At 50.6% G+C, this 20,254-nt stretch overlaps 1 protein-coding gene and 1 long non-coding RNA gene across 2 annotated transcripts in view; one reads left to right on the top strand and one right to left on the bottom strand.

The window, feature by feature from the left end:
- The window catches only part of LOC146784516 (uncharacterized), a 106,694-nt gene extending 89,295 nt beyond the window's left edge, over positions 1–17,399 (bottom strand). Inside the window, exon 1 of the long non-coding RNA XR_014970435.1 lies at positions 17,330–17,399. This is a non-coding gene — a long non-coding RNA (uncharacterized LOC146784516). The remainder of the gene's footprint in view (positions 1–17,329) is intronic.
- The window catches only part of LOC146784513 (zinc metalloproteinase-disintegrin-like berythractivase), a 2,362,040-nt gene that overhangs the window by 1,675,869 nt on the left and 665,917 nt on the right, over positions 1–20,254 (top strand). Inside the window, exon 12 of the mRNA XM_085632969.1 lies at positions 19,675–19,852. Within this exon, the coding sequence (XP_085489095.1) occupies positions 19,675–19,852 (178 nt within the window). The remainder of the gene's footprint in view (positions 1–19,674; positions 19,853–20,254) is intronic.

Genomic DNA, 20,254 nt, shown 5'->3' with positions numbered 1-20,254 from the left:
ACGGGTCCAGGTGTCCACACCACTCGTTCATGTTCTGTGAGCCCCATGCGTAATGTAAGCGCCCCAGGGTTTTATGCGGTCCAGGCCTGAGCGGTTTCAAAAGGGCTTTATACTTGTGCGGAAGGGGGGTGGGGCTACTGAGCCGGGTGCCACCCACCCCTCCCGTGATGGTCAGTACGAGCACCGTACGCTGCCGTACGCTTCTGGCACCGGGGTACTGAGGTGCAGGCCAGGGCCGGGTCAACAAGGCCCCGTATTTTGGGATAGGCGGGAGGGGCGGGGCTACAGGCCCGGTGGGCCGCGTGCTGGCCCCTGACCCCCTGCGCCGACTTCTCCTACCTCTCGCCTACTGTCCTGCTGGGGCAGGACTCGTACCTCAGTTCTATAGGTGGGGGGTCGCAGTTCGGACCGCAGTTTCTGCCCCATCGTTGGGGGGCGCGAGCGCAGACACACCCCCCTGCCTCGGCCTCCGCTGTGCATGGGACCGGGATTCCCAGGCGGTGCACGCTGCACAGACACTGTGGTATTCAGTCGGGTCAGTTGGCCTGCAGTATGTCCAACCGGGCTGCCGGTGGGCGGAGAGGGAGCGAATGTCTGGTATTTGTTCCTTGGTATAGTGTAGTATGGGTAGCCACTAGGGAAGGGTCATCATTGTTCTCTTCCCTTTAGTGTGCTGGCGCCCCTACTTCCGCTCACTGGAGGGTGTTTGATTCCCACCTGTACTGAGGTGAACATCCACTCACAGGGCCATCTCTAGTGGCTACCGCAGTTGTCCAGCTCCCGGCAGTCTACATAGATACGCACCTAACCTTTTAGTTAGCAATTATCTCTGCCGGGGCGAGACACAAGATTGTGGGTCAACCGGGTGTGCTAGAAGGCACCTGACCACACGGCAGCCGCGGGGGGAGCGCATGAGTGCCCGGGCCCTCCCGTTTGGCCACAGAGGGTGACAGCGCACCGCCCCAGCAAATCGGCAATGCTCAAGTTGGATAAGTCTATGCATGAACTCCACATGGCGCAATTGCAAACTGCAGTGTTTGTGGCAATATTAAACGGGGTCATAAACACGGGTCCATATGCTACCCTTGCGGCCAAGTATTTGGTTGAGTTGGAGCTTCGTCATGGCGGGTGCTGGTGTGAGAAGGCATAGATAAAAAGTGCTGCGGAAACCCCTTTAAGCACACGGTGCACCCCGCCCCACGTTATGTGTTACAGTTAGCGCTCTAGCGTTAGACGCTAGAGCGCATAAGGTCACTACGCAACGCGTACGCCACGAACGTGGCGTACGCCTCTGTATAAAATAAAGGGGCGCGGCCTGCTGAGGCAGTCACGCGCCGAGACCCAGACACAAAGTGTGGCGTCCATTATTGTAACGGCGGGGCATGTAATGAGGGCTTCCATCAGCGCTAGCGGCCCTACAACACTGGCGACGAGTGCGAAGATCGACCCCGTGTGCCCCAGCTGGAAGACGCGCTCCGCGGCAGTCCCGCGCGCGCGCACGTGTTCCTGACGGGCCCGACTGAAACCGGCTCCGTCTCACGCGGGCAGTGCAGCTGGGCCCCTCTGACCTACGGTGAGTGCACGTGTGCACCGAACACGGCCCATTTTGGCAGATGAACATTCCTGCCACTGAACTGAGTGACTCTGTGTCCCTGCTGTGCCCTGGCTGGGCCCTGAAGCCCTCTGCCCCAGTTGCCTGCTGTGCCCTGGCTGAGCCCTGACGCCCTCTGTCAACCCCAAGTGTGGGCATCTCTTGCCACTGCGGCCTCCTCTGCCTGCTGCCGTCCCTCCTGCTGTGCTGTGCCCCAGGGAGCCATGGGGGATGATGAGCGCCCCGCCCAGGCAGTGCCACTGCACCCCGCGTCCGGCGTTCTGCCGCCGTTTAGTGAAGCTGCTGACCCTGCCACTGCCGCCCCACGCTGGCAAACGTGGATTGGCCGACTTGACAACTATTTTGCGGGCACCAGGGAGACGGATGGCACCGTGAAAAGGTCTCTACTACTCCACTATGCAGGGGAAGAAGTTTATCTCCTATTCAAGCACCTCCCCAACACAGGGAACGCGGACGACTATGACGCGGCCGTGAGAGCCCTCAATGCGCATTTCGACCCCCAGTTGAACCCGGATTTTGAACATTTCAAATTGCGCCAGGCGAGGCAAAAGGAAGGGGAGTCGGTGGATGCATTCCACGCTCGACTGAGGGTGCTGGCAGACACGCACCTCGTGGGTGATAGAGCCAAGGAGGAGCTCAGAGCACAGATAATATGCGGCATACGCAGCAAAAAGTTACGAACACTCATTCTCCGCCAACCGAACATCCCGATGGCGGACATTCTAGTGCTGGCACGGTCCCATGATCTATCCGACGCCCGCGCAGAGGAGATGGAGATGGCGCTCACACGAGGCGCTGGGTCAGGAGTAACAGTCAAAACGGAGCGAGCCGACGCAATACAGACGCGTGAAGCTTCCCGCCGACCGGCGGCAAAGAAGCCTGCAGCCCCGTGCGGGTACTGCGGGTATGACGAGCACGGAGGCAGGACGTGCCCTGCGAAAGGAAAGGCGTGTGACAACTGTGGCGTGATGAACCACTTTGCGTCTGTTTGCCGCAAACGAGCCTCGCAACGAGACCGGAGGGGAAAGAGGCCAGAGAAGGCCTTGGTGAGACAACTATCCCAGCTGTCGCTGTCCTCCCCCACCAACCCAGGGCGCAAGCAAGCGCAGGCCCTGCGGGAAGATGCAATGGAGTCCGATGATGACGAAGGGGAAACATACCTGATTTCATTCACCAGAGCCCTCAAGAGCTCGAGAAGACCACAACCGAGGTGCGACGTCCTAGTCGCTGGATCCCGGATAAACGCAGTGATCGACACAGGGGCGTCAGTCACCGTGATGGGAGTGCAGCAATACAATCGCCTCCGACCCAAGCCCGAACTCCGACGGTCAAAAGCCCAGATTTATGCCTACGGCAGTGACACACCGCTGCCCTTGGCAGGAAAGATGACGGTGCCGGTGAAGTCAGATGACGCAGAGATAACGATTGACATACATGTGATCAATCAAGAGGCAGACACCCTCCTCAGCGGGCACGCAGCCGAAGACCTAGGGTTGATCGCATTCCTCCGGAAGGTGCAAGAGTCCCAGACGACTACCCTGCTGGACCAGTTTCTGGAGCTGTTCACTGGTCTGGGGAACATCCGACGACCACCAGTCAAGCTCCACATTGACCGTTCAGTCACACCCACAGCGCTAAAACACAGGAGGATTCCCTTCCACCTACGCCCGCTGGTAGAGGAGGAGCTGAGGAGGTTGGAGGAGCAAGGTGTCATAGAGACAGTAACCAGACCCACCCCCTGGGTATCACCCATGGTGATAGCGGAAAAGCCCCGGCAACCAGGCAAGATTCGAGTGTGCATCGACATGAGGCTGCCCAACAAGGCCATCAAAAGGGAGAGGCACATCACGCCCACGATGGATGACATAATCGCAGACCTTAACGGAGCACGGTGGTTCTCCAAACTGGACCTCAACGCGGGGTACCACCAACTAACGCTGGCCGAAGAGAGCAGGTATATCACTACCTTCAGCACGCACCTGGGGCTACGCAGGTACCGACGCCTTAACTTTGGCATCTCTTCGGCGGCCGAAATATTTCAGAACACTATCAGAGACATCTTGCAGGGGCTACCAGGAGTACTAAACGTCAGTGATGACATACTGATACACGCCACAACAGTGGATGAACACTACCGACGGGTCCGGTCCACACTGATGAGGCTGAGAGAGTTTGGGGTCACGTTGCACAAGGAGAAGTGCCAGTTCTTTCAACAAAGCATCGAGTTCTTCGGATACACGTTCACCAACCATGGCATTCAAGTAGACCCAAGAAAATCCCAGGCTATCAAGAACGCCCCAGCACCGACTTCTGCGTCGGAAGTCCGCAGTTTTCTCGGGATGGCCACGTACTGTGGGCGGTTCATCCCAAACTTGGCTACCACGGCGGAACTTCTCAGACGCCTCACGAAGACAGACACCCTGTGGCGCTGGGGGCAAGAGGAAGAAGATGCCTTCCATGCTATCAAGACCACGCTGCTGGACCAGGCCACTCTGGTCTACTTTGATCCGACCAGGAAGACAGAACTACTTGTCGACGCCAGCCCGGTGGGACTGGGCGCAGTCCTTACGCAAGAGCAAGAACCAGGGACATGGGCCACCCTGGCCTACGCCAGCAAGGCACTCACCCCAACTGAACAGAGGTATTCTCAGATTGAACGCGAAGCACTAGTCATCCGATGGGGTTGCCGGCATTTCCACCTATATGTCTGCGGGCACCCTTTTACTGTGGTGACAGACCACCAGCCATTGGTGCCCCTGTTCAAAGGGACAGCACCCCACCCCCCCCCCGAGGATCGAGAGGTGGGCCATTGGACTACAACAATACTAGATGGAGGTGACATACCGGCCAGGTGCGAAAAACCCGGCAGACTTTCTGTCACGACACCCGGAAAAGGGGGTGACGTCCCCGGTCGGGAAAGAAGAGGAAGAGGAAACCGAAGCACACATCGACCTCTTAGCTGCTCTGACTTGCCCTCGGATACTGACAATCCAGGAGATCATACGTGCCGGGGAGCACGACGCCGTGCTGGCAAGGACACGGGGGGCTCTTCAAAAAGGGTCCTGGGCTGATTTCCTACACACCGCCAACTCGTGGGCAGACGAGGACAAGAAGGACTTGCAGCAGATGTGGCGAGTGCGGAATGAACTAAGTATGACCCGCGATGGGGTCGTCCTGCGAGGGTCTAGGATCGTCATGCCCACCGCACTACGCCATCAAGCCACGACCATTGCTCACGACGGCCATCAAGGGACGGAGAAGATGAAGACCAGGATGAGGGCGAAGATATGGTTCCCGGGGCTGGATGGCATGGTGGACGAGGTGGTAAGGAGCTGCGCCGTGTGCCAGGTGACGAGCGGCCCGGAGCCTCCGGCCCCCATCGTGACAGAAGAACCAGGAAGGTACCCGTGGGACAAGATTAGTATAGACTTCGGGAGCCTCCCAAACGGAAAAGTGTCGCTGGTGGTCATTGACAACTTCTCGAAATATCCCATAGTGGAAGTTCTACCGTCCACAGCCTTCATGTTCGTGGGACCAGCGCTGGAGAAAATATTTGCCATGTTCGGGCGCCCCTCGGAGGTGAAGAGTGACAATGGGCCACCCTTCCACGGTCATGAGTTCCGGGAGTTCCTTCAGCATCAGGGAGTACAACATCGGCGAATCACTCCTCAGTGGCCACAGGCCAACGGAGAAGTAGAACGATTCATGAGGACCCTGAATAAAGTGATTCGAATAGCCGGCGTGTAGCAACTAGACCCCGAGAGGGAAATCCAGCGATTCCTGGGAGAATATCGGAGCACGCCCCACTGCTCCACCAAACAAGCCCCGTGGTCTCTCATGCTCAATGGGCCCCGCCGCGATGGGCTACCCACAGTCCCTGGGTGGGCGCCCCCACCGTTCGAAGCGGAGGAGGTTTTCCAACGACGAGCATACCACAACCGACAAGTGAGCCGGGCCAGAGGCAGTCGAGACCGCGACATCAGACCAGGGGACAGCGTCCTCGTGAAGGACAGAAGGCCGGGAGGAAAATTCAGACCCCGGTATGAACCAGGTAGTTGGACTGTGGCACAGAGGCGGGGTACAATGGTCACAGCAGAAAGAGGGGTGGAGTCGACCACCAGGAACATCTCGTGGTTCAAACGCATTCCGGAGGCCACCGACCGTGGCCAGAGGGGACTGGACGGAGGGGAGGAAGAGATCTCAACCCCAGAGTTGGGACCAGGACTGACGTCCAGCGGAGCCTGCAGCACCCCAGAGCAGAGCCCTCATGCCCCGACGGAAGGTGAAGCCCCGAATAGCCACCCACCCAGCTCCGGCACTCGTGCCACTGCCAGGTATGGTCTGAGAGCGAACCCCACGCCAAGCAGCCGCCTTAAAGACTTTGCCTGCCAAGCAAGTGAGTGACTGTTATGGACTTTGGTTTATTTTGTTATCCAAGTTGGGGAGGGATGTTACAGTTAGCGCTCTAGCGTTAGACGCTAGAGCGCATAAGGTCACTACGCAACGCGTACGCCACAAACGTGGCGTACGCCTCTGTATAAAATAAAGGGGCGCGGCCTGCTGAGGCAGTCACGCGCCGAGACCCAGACACAAAGTGTGGCGTCCATTATTGTAACGGCGGGGCATGTAATGAGGGCTTCCATCAGCACTAGCGGCCCTACAACATTATGCAGCACGGCCATGAATTTGGAGGTGGATACAGAGTGGGCCACAGGCAGCCACGTTTCTGCGCTCTTGGGTCACACAGTTATTCAATGCATAAGGCGGGGTGCCTATGGTGGCGGGGGCTGAATTACTCGTGGGTAAAGAGCCGTTGCAGGCTTGCAAGAATGCAAGCTAATAAGACAGTTTAATTATTGGGTTTCTTACTTTAATGATTTCACACCTGGTCACAGTGAAATCTTCAGATGCCAGTTTTCCAAGTGCTGTGTCAACTGCAAGCTGGGATGTGGGGACGGCATATTATACGATTTAATGACGCCCATTTGCGCTGCGATGCATCTCCGATGGCAGCACATGTCTGGTTTGTTTCCCATGCTTCCGCCCCCACTAGATGGTGATGCCTCCATGCCAGCTTGTATCACACAGCGGGTGCCTGTTCTTGTTACCATTGCACTATTCACAGGATTTTCCGGTAGGTGCCCAATTAGGTAGTACACTGCAATTCATAACGAACCCATCCTACCGCCACCCAGGGTGATACTGTACAGTTTGCTTAGTGCATTCTCCATGCCGCTCTACTTTGACTTTCTCGTTTCAGTGAACATGTGCCTGCATATTTATCCCTTTAATCCAGGACGGGAAAACGGGGGCACACTCAGCTGTAGCCTTTTGTTTTGGTTAATAGATCTAAGGCACAGGTTTTCGCTTTAGTTACCGCTGGTCTGGGATTAATGCGGTTTAAGTAGGGCGTTACATTTGTGCTTCCTCTGTTTAAAGTCCATACACGTTATAAAACAGTACGTAATTAGTTTTCGTCCGTTCCTTGGTGCAAACAAACCAAAAAAAATAAAAAATTGTGAAGTTAGGTTTGCACTTTTTAGAATCTGTGCAAAGTATATGTAAACTATGCTATGATTTAAGTGAGTGTACGTTAATGACTACGTTAGTGAGACATTATGGATCTTGCACAGCTACATAAGTGACCTATGAGCCAGAATTGAAGCATTTTAAGAAATTTACAGTGAAGCCATAATAGCAGCTTGTTTACCTCATGCACTGTTGACCATTGGCTAAGCCAACAGTCCTGGCTTGCGATAGGTGCAATTTTATGGGTAGATTATATAGTTGGATGTAAAGACTGAAGAAGCTGGACTATGCTAAGCAAAGATTTCAGCTTACTTGTTTTGGCCAGTCAAATGGGGAGGATCTGCTCATTAAACATGCTTGTTTTAATCAATTATTTGTTTCAGTAGAAGGGGCGATCAACAGGGTAGGTGAGGGGTCTAGAGAGGACACACTGGACTAGCACGGCCGAGGTATGGCAAGACAAGCAGTCAGGCAGGGGGACAGGTTGAGGCTGGATTTCCGGAGGTGAGAGCTCAGATCTTGAGCTGAACACCAGAACAGCAGTGCAAGGGCTGTTCAGTCCTATGTTGAAATGTGGCTAGAGTTACATATATGCAAGTTGCAAATTTACTCAAGGATAATTTACTCTGAAAGGGCTTGGGAGTGTAAAACGTTAGTAAGTTGACTAACAGTGTTTGGTGACTCAGCCTCACAATGCCAGAATGGAAGCATTTACAAGATGCTATGCTTGAGAGCCACAATTGTGGCTCATTTAACTTATGCAACAAACAGGCATGGTCAAAGCTGATAGTATTGGCTTGTTGTAGGTGCAGTGTCGTGGAAGTACAGTTTTGGCTGCAAAGATAGAGGTCACAAAATACCAGAAGGCAGCACACCTACCTAAGCTCTATTTTGCAGCTTACATGTTTTCAGCCATGCCCATAATTCATTGACCACGCCGACTGTTGTTGTTAGGCCAGAGGTGAACAGGACAGACCAATGCCATTTTGTGGGACTGCTGTCCACCAGCTCTTGCTTCAATGACTTATTATTATGATGCCTCTCCTTTCAATCTGATGGAAGGATTGGCCACCTCTGACATGCCTTACCTCTGACGTGCCCTTGACTATTATCCTTTTACTTGAAACCAGGTCGGGTCCAGCCGGTCTAAGCTAGGTGGGCAAGTCGCACAACAGCTGAGGTTTATCATCGACAGTTTGGAGGGCTTGGGGAGTGATGAATGCTTCGTCTGTGCGCACTTGCAGACTATTTCTGCATGGGGGCTTTGCGCGCAGTGATGAAGTGGAAAGTGTTGCAAGCGTGCGCCGAGAGATGAGTCACTCAATACCATCCATAATCTTAACCTGGTTAGTAGTCAGGCCAAGGAGTGGCTGCATGACCCCTGGTGCTGGGGATGGTTTGTTGGTTGGCATGCTTTTTCAAGTGGTTGCAAGCTTGCACAAGTTATTTCCGCAGAGTTTGGGGCAGGTTAGCATAACTTATTTTGTCTCTGCGGGTCTGATGCGCCTTTCGGGTCATTATGAAAGAGTAGAGCCATTATCGCTTGTATCTGGGCGTAAAGGTATCCAGGCAAGAATCCAGGGTATAATAGAGCAAGTGTTCCCTTTTCGAAGCCTAGAATATGCAGGCGTGAGTAACATTAGTAGCTGCCAGCGCAACCGGGCATCATTCTCCTTCAAGAGAATAGGCATTGCTTTAAGTGTGAAGTAGGCCCCATACAGGACTCCAAGTGAACAATCACCTAGGCTAACCTTGACAGTGCAAACAATTATGTCTCGCTAGAAATTGAATGCTGCAAGTGTGGGCATTCCTTGCTTTAGAACGATGGAAGCATTAGGACTATTGCACACCCGGACAGGACTGCTTTTACATATGGTCACGGGTGCGGCTCCAAGCAGGTTCACCTAGCCTTTCTACCCCCTGAAGTCGATATTATGACTACAATTAAGTCAAGTATCAACAGACATCTGTTATTCAGAGCCATCAGACCTTTCAGGGTGACGGCGCGCTCAATTACGCGTCATGTTTGCCTCATCCATACAGGTTTCTTAGGCAAAAGCCACAGGTTCATGCTTCAATGGGATAGTCAGATCTGAAGGGACAGTTCCAGCAGCAGGTGTACCATGATTGGTTATAACAACAAGTCTGGTACTGCAAAGGCAGATATTAGTCCCCCCATCCACCTTACACAAATGCTATATTCGGTCACAGGTGAGCAAGAAGCAGCCTGGGAAAAGTGGGGGCGGGACATGGGAGCGTATCCCACAGACTGTTCCCCCTTTTACAAAGGGTGGGCACAGGGGAATCACATAGGAGCATCCATTTTCTAAAGCCACCCCATCAGTTAGGGTGCCGCTCCCCCACCTGGTGTTCTCTTGTATTTCCTATGCATCACAGGGGGCAGCTTACATGATTATGCAGCAGGGACGGGAAACTAACACTAGGGAGCCAAGGGTTTTGGATCGGGCACATGAAGTAATATTGGTCTCTTTTACTGGCAGGCCCGAGGCATAACATTTGTAATGTATTTTAGCCGCGGCTGCAGCTAGCTGATTCCAGTGCACGTCTTATGAACCGGAACATCTTTAGAGGACTAAGGCTGATCTCGATCTGGGTGTTACTTGTGGCCATTACCCTCTTCCAGCTGCTGCGTAAGGTTGTGCCATATGCCTGGGAGCGTTAGGCAACGGCAATAGCAAGCAGGTATTTAGTTATGAGGTAACTTGCAGGGGGCATAGGGGGTGTAGGATTGGTTGCCCTTATAGGGGGGCAGGACCTCAAGGTGTGGGGTGCACTGGGGGGAGGACTCCTGCTGACAAGGTTTAGGGCAGCTACCCCTTTTCCTCTCTGGCACCCCAGCAATACTTCTAGGCTGGGTGCTTGGTATTCCCACTAGGGTGGGTGCACCGGTACGGCTACACAGCATCCAGTCATAGTCCAGAGTTGGACTGAGATGGGATTCTGTTCAGCTGTTCGCCCATTCTCACTGCCCACTGACTAAGCCCTAGTATACATTATGACATGCCAGAAGCCAGGGTACTTGTGGCTTCAGTCACTATCTTCCCCGGCCCAAATAGCCAGCCCAGCTTGGCCGGTTTAGGAAGGAGACATCTAGTATGATGGGGCTGTTCCATGTTAGGGAATATATTGCAACGGTACTCCCGTCTGTAAGCCACCCAAGGGAGTGGCCGGAGGATAGGCTCAGTGAGTTATGTACAGGGTGAATTTTGAGTTTACCGAAGGCAACCCGGTGAGGCATCACAGGTTTGGCGGGGTGCAGTGTTAGTGGGTGAAATTATGGGCAACCTTTAGTAGTGGGATAGAAGGGGAGCAGTGCTTCTGTGAATGTGCTTGTCAACCAGGCATGTCTTGTGCCAGGATCAAAGGTCTGGCTGAATGGCTTTCCTGCGCCTCCAGAGGGGCACGGGAATGGAGGCATGGGTATTTCCACCACGGAGTTATCTGGTGGTGGTCCCTGGCATGTGCTGGAACAGCTTGCTGTGAAAGTGGCCGCACAGGCTAGGGGGTGGTTCTCCCCTCCCAACATGTTAAGAACTCACCTGGGAAACAATGATTTGAATTTCCTGGGTAGGAGGGCACAGCGGTAAGGCATGATTTCCTCCAGGTGTAAGGAGTGGTATGGGTTGTTTACAACGAGTTAAGAAAGGGGTTTGGCAACTTTTCGTTGCTTTTCTGCCAGGATCTTAGATCTGGCTGACTGGCCATACAGGCGTCTTGTGAGTGGCACGGTGGGCGGAAATCAGGGAATTGAGGCAGGGCTTTTCTGCCACCAGGTTAACTGGGTGAGGCACCCAGGCAAGCGCTGGGACAGCTTGCTGAATAAGCTGCAGTACAGACTGAGGGGGTCTCCCCTCCCAACATCCTGGTCCGACACCTGGGAGGCAATTGATCGGATTCTCTGGTGGTAAGAGAGATCTGTTGCAAGAAATGAAGTCCTCCAGGTGTAAGTAGCACCCATTTGGGGGCATGTGAGTTAAGGGGGCAGAAATAACACCTTGTTGAGGGTGGGGAGCAGCCCGGTCTGGGGAGGCTGTGGTCACCTCGCGCAGAAGATTTAACAGTGCCAGGTGTAAATATTTTGATCAGAGGGGTTTGGCTTTTTAGGCATGGCTTGCTGCATGCCAAGTCCACAGGGTGTTTTCAAGTAGATGGGGGTGTACACCTGGTTAAGAGGGTACTGCTTCAAGAATTTAAGGCCACAATGTGAAGCTTTGCAAACTTTCTTCTCTTTAATTACCAGGAACTATGGTCTGGGTGATTGGCCATTCGGGCGCCTTGCGAGTAGCATGGTGGGCTTAAAGCAGGAAATGGAGGCACGGCCTCACAGCCACAGACCTTATTCTGGCTAGGATACCCAGGCATGCGCTGGACCTGCTTGCTGTAGAAGCTGCAGTAGAGACTGGGGGGGGGGGGGAGGATTCCTACTCCTAATGTGTTGGTCATACACCTGGGAGGGAATGATCTGCCAACTCTGGGGAGAAGGGCACTGCTCCAAGAAATGACGGCCACAATGTGTAAGTTGAGCAACCAGCTGGGGACCTGTGAAATATGGTGGTCGGAGATAACCCCCCAGCGGGTGTGGCAGGGGGCACGATCAAGGGAAGCCATGGAGGTCTCGTGCAGGAAGAATAACAGCCCCATGAGGAAATTCACTGAGCAAAGGGGGTTTGGCTTCATCCGTCATGGGTTACTGCACATTAAGGCCACAGGGTGTTTTGATGAAGATGGGGTACACCTGTCAAGAGTGGGTATGGACCTTCTTCTTACTTGATCTGGGGGAGGCCTTGGAGACAGCAGGGTGTAAGTAATGAAGGCTATCTTGGTGGGGGGCTCTGGGGTGACGGTGGCCACACCCAGAGCTGTGGCGGAGTTACAGGGCGATCCAGAGGCTGTAAGGTACATAAGGTTACCCTCTGCAGGAGCACAACAAGGGTGCAAAGGCCAAATATCCACAGGGAGGTCCTCGCGTTGGACCCTGGAGGAGCGATGGCGCCCCGTTAGCCCTACGGGTGGTTGTGGACCTGAGCAACCGGGGGTTGCCTGGCAGGCTCCGCCCCTTATGGGGCGTGAGCAAGGGGCTGGGCTGTTGGTCCACTGGTGGGAGGGGTCTTCCCTCCCCCAAAATATGGAAAACACCGTTGGGAAGGGCCACGGTGTAATTTGGCTCATCAGGTGGCAGGCGGCGAGGGGCTGCCTGCCTTGGGATCGCCCGTAAGATAACCCACCATGTTGGCATATTTGTAATGCTAATAAACCTGCAGCCGTGTTCTCCACAAAGAATGTGTCTTGTCTGGTTATTTCTCTAGGAGATTGCTGTATGGGGGGATGGTGAATGTTGCCGATATTGGCACAAGCAGGCTGCCCGGGGTCCACAAAGGAGACCCACTAAGAGGGCGGCCGCCTTAGTGCCACAAGATGGCACAGGAGGCAGCCTCCCAGTGTTTGTTTGGAACCCTCAGGGGTCCGGTGTGCTGCGTCACTTCCGGGTAGAGGGGGCGGGGGGTGAGGTACATGTAACTCTCCCTGCCCACTGGGCGCCCTCTTTGCCCACTACCCTGACACCGTTTCCCTCCCTACCGCATACCTGGCGTTCAGGCAGGGTGTGTTTTTTTTTGTGTCTAATCTATTCTTTTGTGTTGCAGGTGGAGTTACAGGGTGATCCAGAGGCTGTAAGGTACATACGGGTACCCTCTGCAGGAGCACAACAAGGGTGCAAAGGTCAAATATCCACAGGGAGATCCTCATGTTGGATCCTGGAGGAGCGACGGTGCCCCGTTAGTCTTATGGGCAGTTGTGGACCTGAGCAACAGGGGGTTGCCTGGCAGGCTCCGCCCCCTTATGGGGAGTGAGCATGGGGGTGGGCTGTTGGTCCACCAGTGGGAGGGGTCTTCCATCCCCCAAAATATGGCAAACACTGTTGGGCAGGGCCACAGTGTAATTTGGCTCATCAGGTTGCAGGTGGCGAGGGGCTGCCTGCCTTGGGATCGCCTGTAAGATAACCCACCATGTTGGCATATTTGTAATGCTAATAAACCTGCAGCAGTTTTCTCCACAAAGAATGTGCCTTGTCTGGTTATTTCTCTAGGAGATTGCTGTATGGGGGGATGGTGAGTGTTTCCGATATTGGTACTATGAGCATGGTGCTACAACTGGGGATAAAGCTGGTTTGATCAGGATGAACCAGTGAGCACATTCGTCGTAATAACCGTTTTTCAAGAATCTTGCTCAGTATCTTATAGTAGGCATTGGGGATCAAGAGGGGGTGATATGAGTCCAAGAGCAGTGGGTCTTTGTCTTTCTTAGGCAAGGATTCAATTGTGGTCTCTCGTCATGAGAGAGGAATCATTAATCAGGGTCTCTAACCTAGGAGAAAGGTCGAAGCATACATTGCCTAAAATTCTATGGGGAGGCCATCAAACCCAGGGACTTTACCCCTCACTATCTCCTTGATCACGCCGGACCACCAGATCCATGATATTTGTGCCCAATCACGCCACCACTCCTGGGTCAAAGGTCACTGCTTCAAGAGTCAGCGATGTAATTGAGCATATTGACCTCATTGACCCCTGTTCTAGCAGAATATCTCTATAATAATGGAGGTACACATAACTAATCCTCTCCTGTGTAAAGATATCCCCTCCTGAGGCATCTCTTAACTGGTGTTTAGTATGCCATCCCACCTCGCTCTGTGAGAGCCAGAAGAGCATTTTGTCTGACTTATCTCTCTCAGCGCGGGCGTAATTCGTGTATGCTTTATAATCGAAATGCTGCAGCTGTTCTACAAGGGTAAACAGTTTCTCACTTTCTTCCCCGGGCACTTCCCCTACCCATTGTAGACACCTCTAGATCTAATGGCAGACCATTAATGATCGCTTCATGTCTCTGGATGTCTGAGTGCAACTGATCACAGACCGCGATCTTGTTGGAGATACAAAATTCCCAAATTCCCACCTACATGGGCTTCCACTCAAACCAAGATGAAGAAGGTGATCCTGCATTATCAAGTTAATAACTAGATACCCGTTTGCCCAGAGAGGCCCAAAAAGCCTGACCCTCAAGCATTGTATGATCTAGGCACCAGGTGGGGAGCTCTGACCTGTGTGGGACCACAGGAAACAGCAGAGCAAGGGGTCTAAATATGTATTTTCCTAGTATTCCGTGGAAACCATATTACCATAAGATGCCCCGCAACAATAGACCCTGTTGAGCTGTACATTCAAAACATGTAGGCCGAAGCGAAAGGAGTATCAGTCAGTCAGTGTTTGTCGAGTACAGCACTGGCACCCCTGGTTTCTGGGCGCCGGGGTGTGAGTTCTCCTTCGAAAAGCCAGATCTTGAGGACAAGGCGGGCAAAGAGAAGAAACAAGCAGAAAAAGCAAAACAGAAAAACTAGCAGAAAAGGGGAAACGGAACAAAAGAGGGCAAAACAAAGGGCTGAAAAATGAGCAGGAAGTCCAACTCTGAACAGATTTAATTGATGGCAGTTCACCAATTCTGTGGAGTCTGGTGAGTACTGTTTCTATGGGAAGCACATTGATTACTACCCAAAAATTACTTTTTTTTGTTGTGTTATGTTTAGTTACATATTCCTATTATAGAATGCTTCTCCACTCAGGAGTGTCCCTCACCTCCTAGCACAATCACGCTATGTGTTTGTCATAGTCCAAAGGTGGGAAACGTGCACTGTTTCCATGTTAAGATGTTGCCTCATTTTCCTTCTCTGCACTTCATACCCCAGAAACCATAGAGCATGAATGTTTTCTCTCAACTCATTTACAAGATCACAATCTCTCCTGCTTCTGCTGAAAGTTATACCTATGCAGTCTAACAATATTGTTGTGACCTGTGAATAAGTAGACACTGGTAGCCAAGTAAAGTTCAGGAGTACCTTTAATCTATAGCTGGTCCAAGTACATGAAAATGGTACACAGGTAAATCAGGTAGGTAGTCCAGGTAAACAGGAGATGTAGATGTAGGTTAGCCAGTACTCAAGCCCTTAGTTCCAGGTGACAGCAACCCCCACCAGGAGCAGCCTGCCTGCTGCTCAGCCCATCTCTAACTGTCATTCCTCACTCACACAGACACCCAACTTTCCATGCAACACTGTGTTCCCAACATTCTACTCTGAACACACACACTGGCTGAGCAGCAGGAAGATAGATAAACTACAAGATATAAGTAAACTATGCAGGGCATAACACATCCCCCTCCCTTTAAAATGAAAAAGGAAAATTGCAAATACAGATAAATATTAAGAGAAAAACTATACACAAGAAAAATTGCAAAATGCAAATAACAGTTCTAAAACCAGGGATGTGCAGATATGTAAACATCACAAGAGGGTCAGTGCCATTAGAAACAGAAAGAATGGATAACTTAGCTTACAACCAATAAATAGCGTAAAATAACCCATCCTCCCACAATAAATATAATGAGAAAACTTTGTTGCAAGTTGCAAAGGGCAAAAACACAACCCGCAACTTCGATCCCTACTGCGAGGGAACACAATGAATAAACTAGATTCCTGGTATAAGGAAACTTACAAACGTTGTGAAGATGGAGCTAAAAACCAACGTTTCACCCCTCATATGAGGTACAAACACCTGGGATTGCGACCCATAAAGTCCACCTATATGTAAGGGTCTAAGACTTTAACTATGTTTTGGGAACATAAACCTAGAAAATACACCCTGTGTAGGGGAACCGTACTCATAAACCAAAACCAATCCAGAGAAAGTTACATGCTATGTTAAATGGAGAAACCTCCATGAACATACCCCGTGTAAGGGTTACCAATAGAAAAACTATTAATAGGAATCGTACCCATGAGCCAAAACCAACCCAGAGTAAGGGTTACATGTTATGTTTATTGGAGGGATCCCCAAAAACATACCCCGTGTAAGGGTTACCAATCAAAGAACTATGAATGGGAATAGTACACATGAACCTAAACCAAAATGTGTTATGCCCTGCGTAGTTTTCTTATATCTTGTAGTTTATCTATCTTCCTGCTGCTCAGCCAGTGTGTGTGTTCAGAGTAGAATGTTGGGAACAAAGTGATGCATGGAATGTTGGGTGTCTGTGTGAGTGAGGAATGACAGTTAGAGACGGGCTGAGCAGCAGGCAGACTGCTCTTGGTGGGGTTTGCTGTGGCATAGGACCAAGGGCTGACTACTGGGCTAACCTATTTCATTACTACCTCTTTATCCAGTGTACCAAGCTGATGTACCTACTTACCATCCTGCTGTACAACTGGAATAAAGGTACTTAAGAACTTTACTTGGCTACTAATGTCCACTTGTTCACAGGTCACAACATATTTTGGCGACGAGCGAGAGTTGGAGACGTTCCCACTGTCCTACTTATCTCCACTACTGGTCAAGGAAGTGAAAGATGACATCTATAATGAGTCCAGAGGGTGAGAAGGAGCCACAAGTATTACTAGCGCAGACTACTAATAAACGACGCTACATCAAGCATACAAGAGGCAACACGTCAAGCAACACAAGAGGAATCTTTGCAACAAAAGAAACTGGTACAGCATACTCAGCAACCCCACCAGTGTCTTGTACCACAGACAGCCCCAACGAAAGCATGCTGTACCGTGTGTTTGCCACAAGAACTGCACAATCAAGAGAAAAGTGTTTAAACATGTTTAAACTGTGTTGGTATGCTGCACATGTCATGATCTGTCCTGCGCAACGTCTGTCTGCTACTGGATGTGACTGCTACGTTGGAGGTGCCAGAAAAAGGTCTTTAAGTACTACTAGTATCTTCTATGTGTGTAGACATATATCTGCAGTTGGGCTCACACAACGATTTGGATTTGTTAAGGAGTGGTGTGGAATTGACACGTTGCCTCACTGTCAAATTGTATCTCCACTGGAACAGAGTTTTCTACACTCTTGGTCGTGCACAAATACGGACCATGTAAGCACAAAGTCAACTTCAAATGTTGCCAGTCTGGCGTGGAGACTGCTTAGTGAAGGTGCCAGCAGCTTTGTTTACTATTTTCGGCAGCGCATAGAAGTCAAGTGAGGTGAGACACTATTTGTCTTGTATTTATTTTATTTGGTCAAGACTTTTCGTCAATGGCGTTTGAAAACAGCCGTTGTGATGTTTGAATTTAAACGTGGCACGAGCTCTGTACAGCGCGTGAAATCTTACCTTTATGAAGACGCGTGCAGCTCAGAGTGATCTTCTGTGACGTCCTCCGGAGTCTTCACTACCTGATAATGGACACTTGGCACACAGAGCGTGCCGTGAGCCACCCGGCACGGCGTGGCGCCATCTTGGGGTTGGCGATCGCCCATGTTATTTGCTGGTTCTCTTAGCGTCAAAACGCCAACCACATCTTCATCGGTGTTGCGCATTGGTTGGCACGAATCTTCTCATCATCGTGCCTACGTTCTGCTTTCCTGTTTTCCACAATCTGCTTTCCACAGTTGTCTTGCAGCACTAGGGGATTATCCTATTTTCCTCGTGATCAGTCTGATTTTCTTACAGAGGACAGCGCACGATGTTTTGGACACCGGTGGTGAGTGGATGATTATTTTAGTGGAAGTTTGTCTTTGCTATTATCTACTTTCTTGTGGACATTCAGAAAGAGTTACTTGACGATTTACTTTTATTCGTAATTGTCAGAACAAGTTTGAGAGGCTTATCCGAGCAGCAGTGACTTCACAACATGAACTGGGACTCGTTTTTTAAAAAGAAATAAGAACTGTGTCTCGTTTTTTTTTGGGAGGTTGCTCTCTTTTTCTAGGTTTTGCTGCCATCTAGTGTCATGTTGGAATGTGATGTTTATGTAGTTGTAGTTGTAATGAATCATCTGTCCATGTCTGCTTCTTACTTTTAACTTGAATCCAGCATGATCTGGGTGAGATATCGCTCACCGGTGTGAGATACAGTTTTAAGATGTATTGCATTTAGAGTACTTACATGTTTTATGGAACGTTATTTTGTATAGTGATATGCCACAGTCTTCGCTTCCCTACATATGGGTGGGACATCAAATTTCAGGGTGGTAATCACAGGTCTATCCCTTTTTGAGGGATGGGGTTCGGCATTTGCTCATCACACAGTTATCTCTTATATGAGGGATGGGCATGGGTTTGGGTTCTAGTTCCTTCCCATAAAGTGTCTATGCAACTCCTACACAGGGGTGGGTTTGTAGTTACAGTTCTCATAAAGCGTTACACGCGGCCTCCTCATTGAGGCGGGTCTGTGAGTGTGGTTCCCACTTACAGACCCGCCTCAATGAGGAGGCCGCGTGTAACGCTTTATGAGAGCCATAACTACAAACCCACAAGACTTTTCGTCAAAGGCGTTTGAAAATAGCCGTTGTAATGTTTGAATTAAAACGTGGCACGAGCTCTGTACAGCGCGTGAAATCTTACCTTCATGAAGATGCGCGCAGCTCAGAGTGATCTTCTGTGACGTCCTCCGGAGTCTTCACTACCTGATAATGGACGCTTGGCACACAGAGCGTGCCAAGCGTCCATTATCAGGTAGTGAAGACTCCGGAGGACGTCACAGAAGATCACTCTGGGCTGCCCGCGTCTTCATGAAGGTAAGATTTCACGCGCTGTACAGAGCTCGTGCCATGTTTTAATCCCATCCTCGTTCACAAAATATGCTGTGACCTGTGAACAAGTAGACACTGGTAGCCAAGTAAACTTCAGGAGTACCTTTAATCTGTAGCTGGTCCAAGTACATGAAAATGGTACACAGGTAAATCAAGTAGGTAGTCCAGGTAAACAGGAGATGTAGATGTAGGTTAGCCAGTACTCAAGCCCTTAGTTCCAGGTAACAGCAAACCCCACCAGGAGCAGCCTGCCTGCTGCTCAGCCCATCTCTAACTGTCATTCCTCACTCACACAGACACCCAACATTCCATGCATCACTGTGTTCCCAACATTCTACTCTGAACACACACACTGGCTGAGCAGCAGGAAGATATAAGTAAACTATGCAGAGCATAACAAATACCTAATCTCCTTTAACTCCTGTATTATTCCCACCAACCATGTTCTTGACCTCACCCCCTCACTAATGATAGCGACCAACCACTATTACTTTAGTCCACCATAAAAAAACTGAAATGACTGCATGGAATGGTTTGCTTTGAGTGCACAAGACAAATCCCAATAACAAACAGTAACCAAAAACCCTGAGCTAACCATTGACCTTACGTTGGGAGCAGCGTGCTGCCCAGTGTAAAGCGCTTCAACACCTCATCACAGGTAGCAAGCGCTATAAAAACACAATTTACAATTACAATTAGAAATTCAAAGTACTGCTCTATAACACCCATAAATTGTGAGGCCTCAGTTAGATAGTACATGGTATGAAGATGTGCACTATTCGATGTTAGCAGTGTTTGATGAATCTCTTGTGTCTCTGTGTATTGTTTTTCAGCTGATCCAGTGCTTTTTTATGGCTCATCATGAGCCAGCGCTTGCTACTCATATGCCGATGTTGATACGCTTGCTGTCTCTCTTGCCTTACAGTGATCCACCACCCGTAGCATTCAGCTCGTGCAGTAAGAACCAGTATCGGGCATTCATTCTAAATAATATGCCCATGTGCGTGAAAAATAAACCGGATATGAGCCATCTCATAGCTCCTCCTGTATGCGGAAATGGCTACATTGAGGCTGATGAACAGTGCGACTGCGGTACACCGCAGGTAACTGGCGCTCACATAGATATAGCAATAGCTGTCATTTCAACCGATACATAACAGATAGCACGCTATTGTGGAACTCTAATGATATGGAAGTATAGGCCGACTTAATATACCACTGCTTGTATGTTTTACAAATAATATAAATATATTTCATTGTGAGCTAGTGAATAGGTGGCGTTTTGATGAAGAGGATTTTGATGATTTAACATGTATGCAGAAATTAGTGTTTTAGCAGCTGTATACAATTTAAACAACTGTACGTCCTTTCTTTTTCATTTTACATTCCGTAAACAAATATAAAGTTTTAGAGAGGTGCAAGGTGCTTGGATTCTGCTAGAAGGAGTTTAGTTCTCTAGAAGGACAGCACGGGAATGTTCTCTCCCGTGCTCCAGGAACACTTTC

The sequence above is a fragment of the Triturus cristatus genome, chromosome 11 (assembly GCF_964204655.1).
Source record: "Triturus cristatus chromosome 11, aTriCri1.1, whole genome shotgun sequence".
Lineage (NCBI taxonomy): Eukaryota > Metazoa > Chordata > Amphibia > Caudata > Salamandridae > Triturus > Triturus cristatus.
This window is presented reverse-complemented; position numbering and strand designations above follow the sequence as displayed.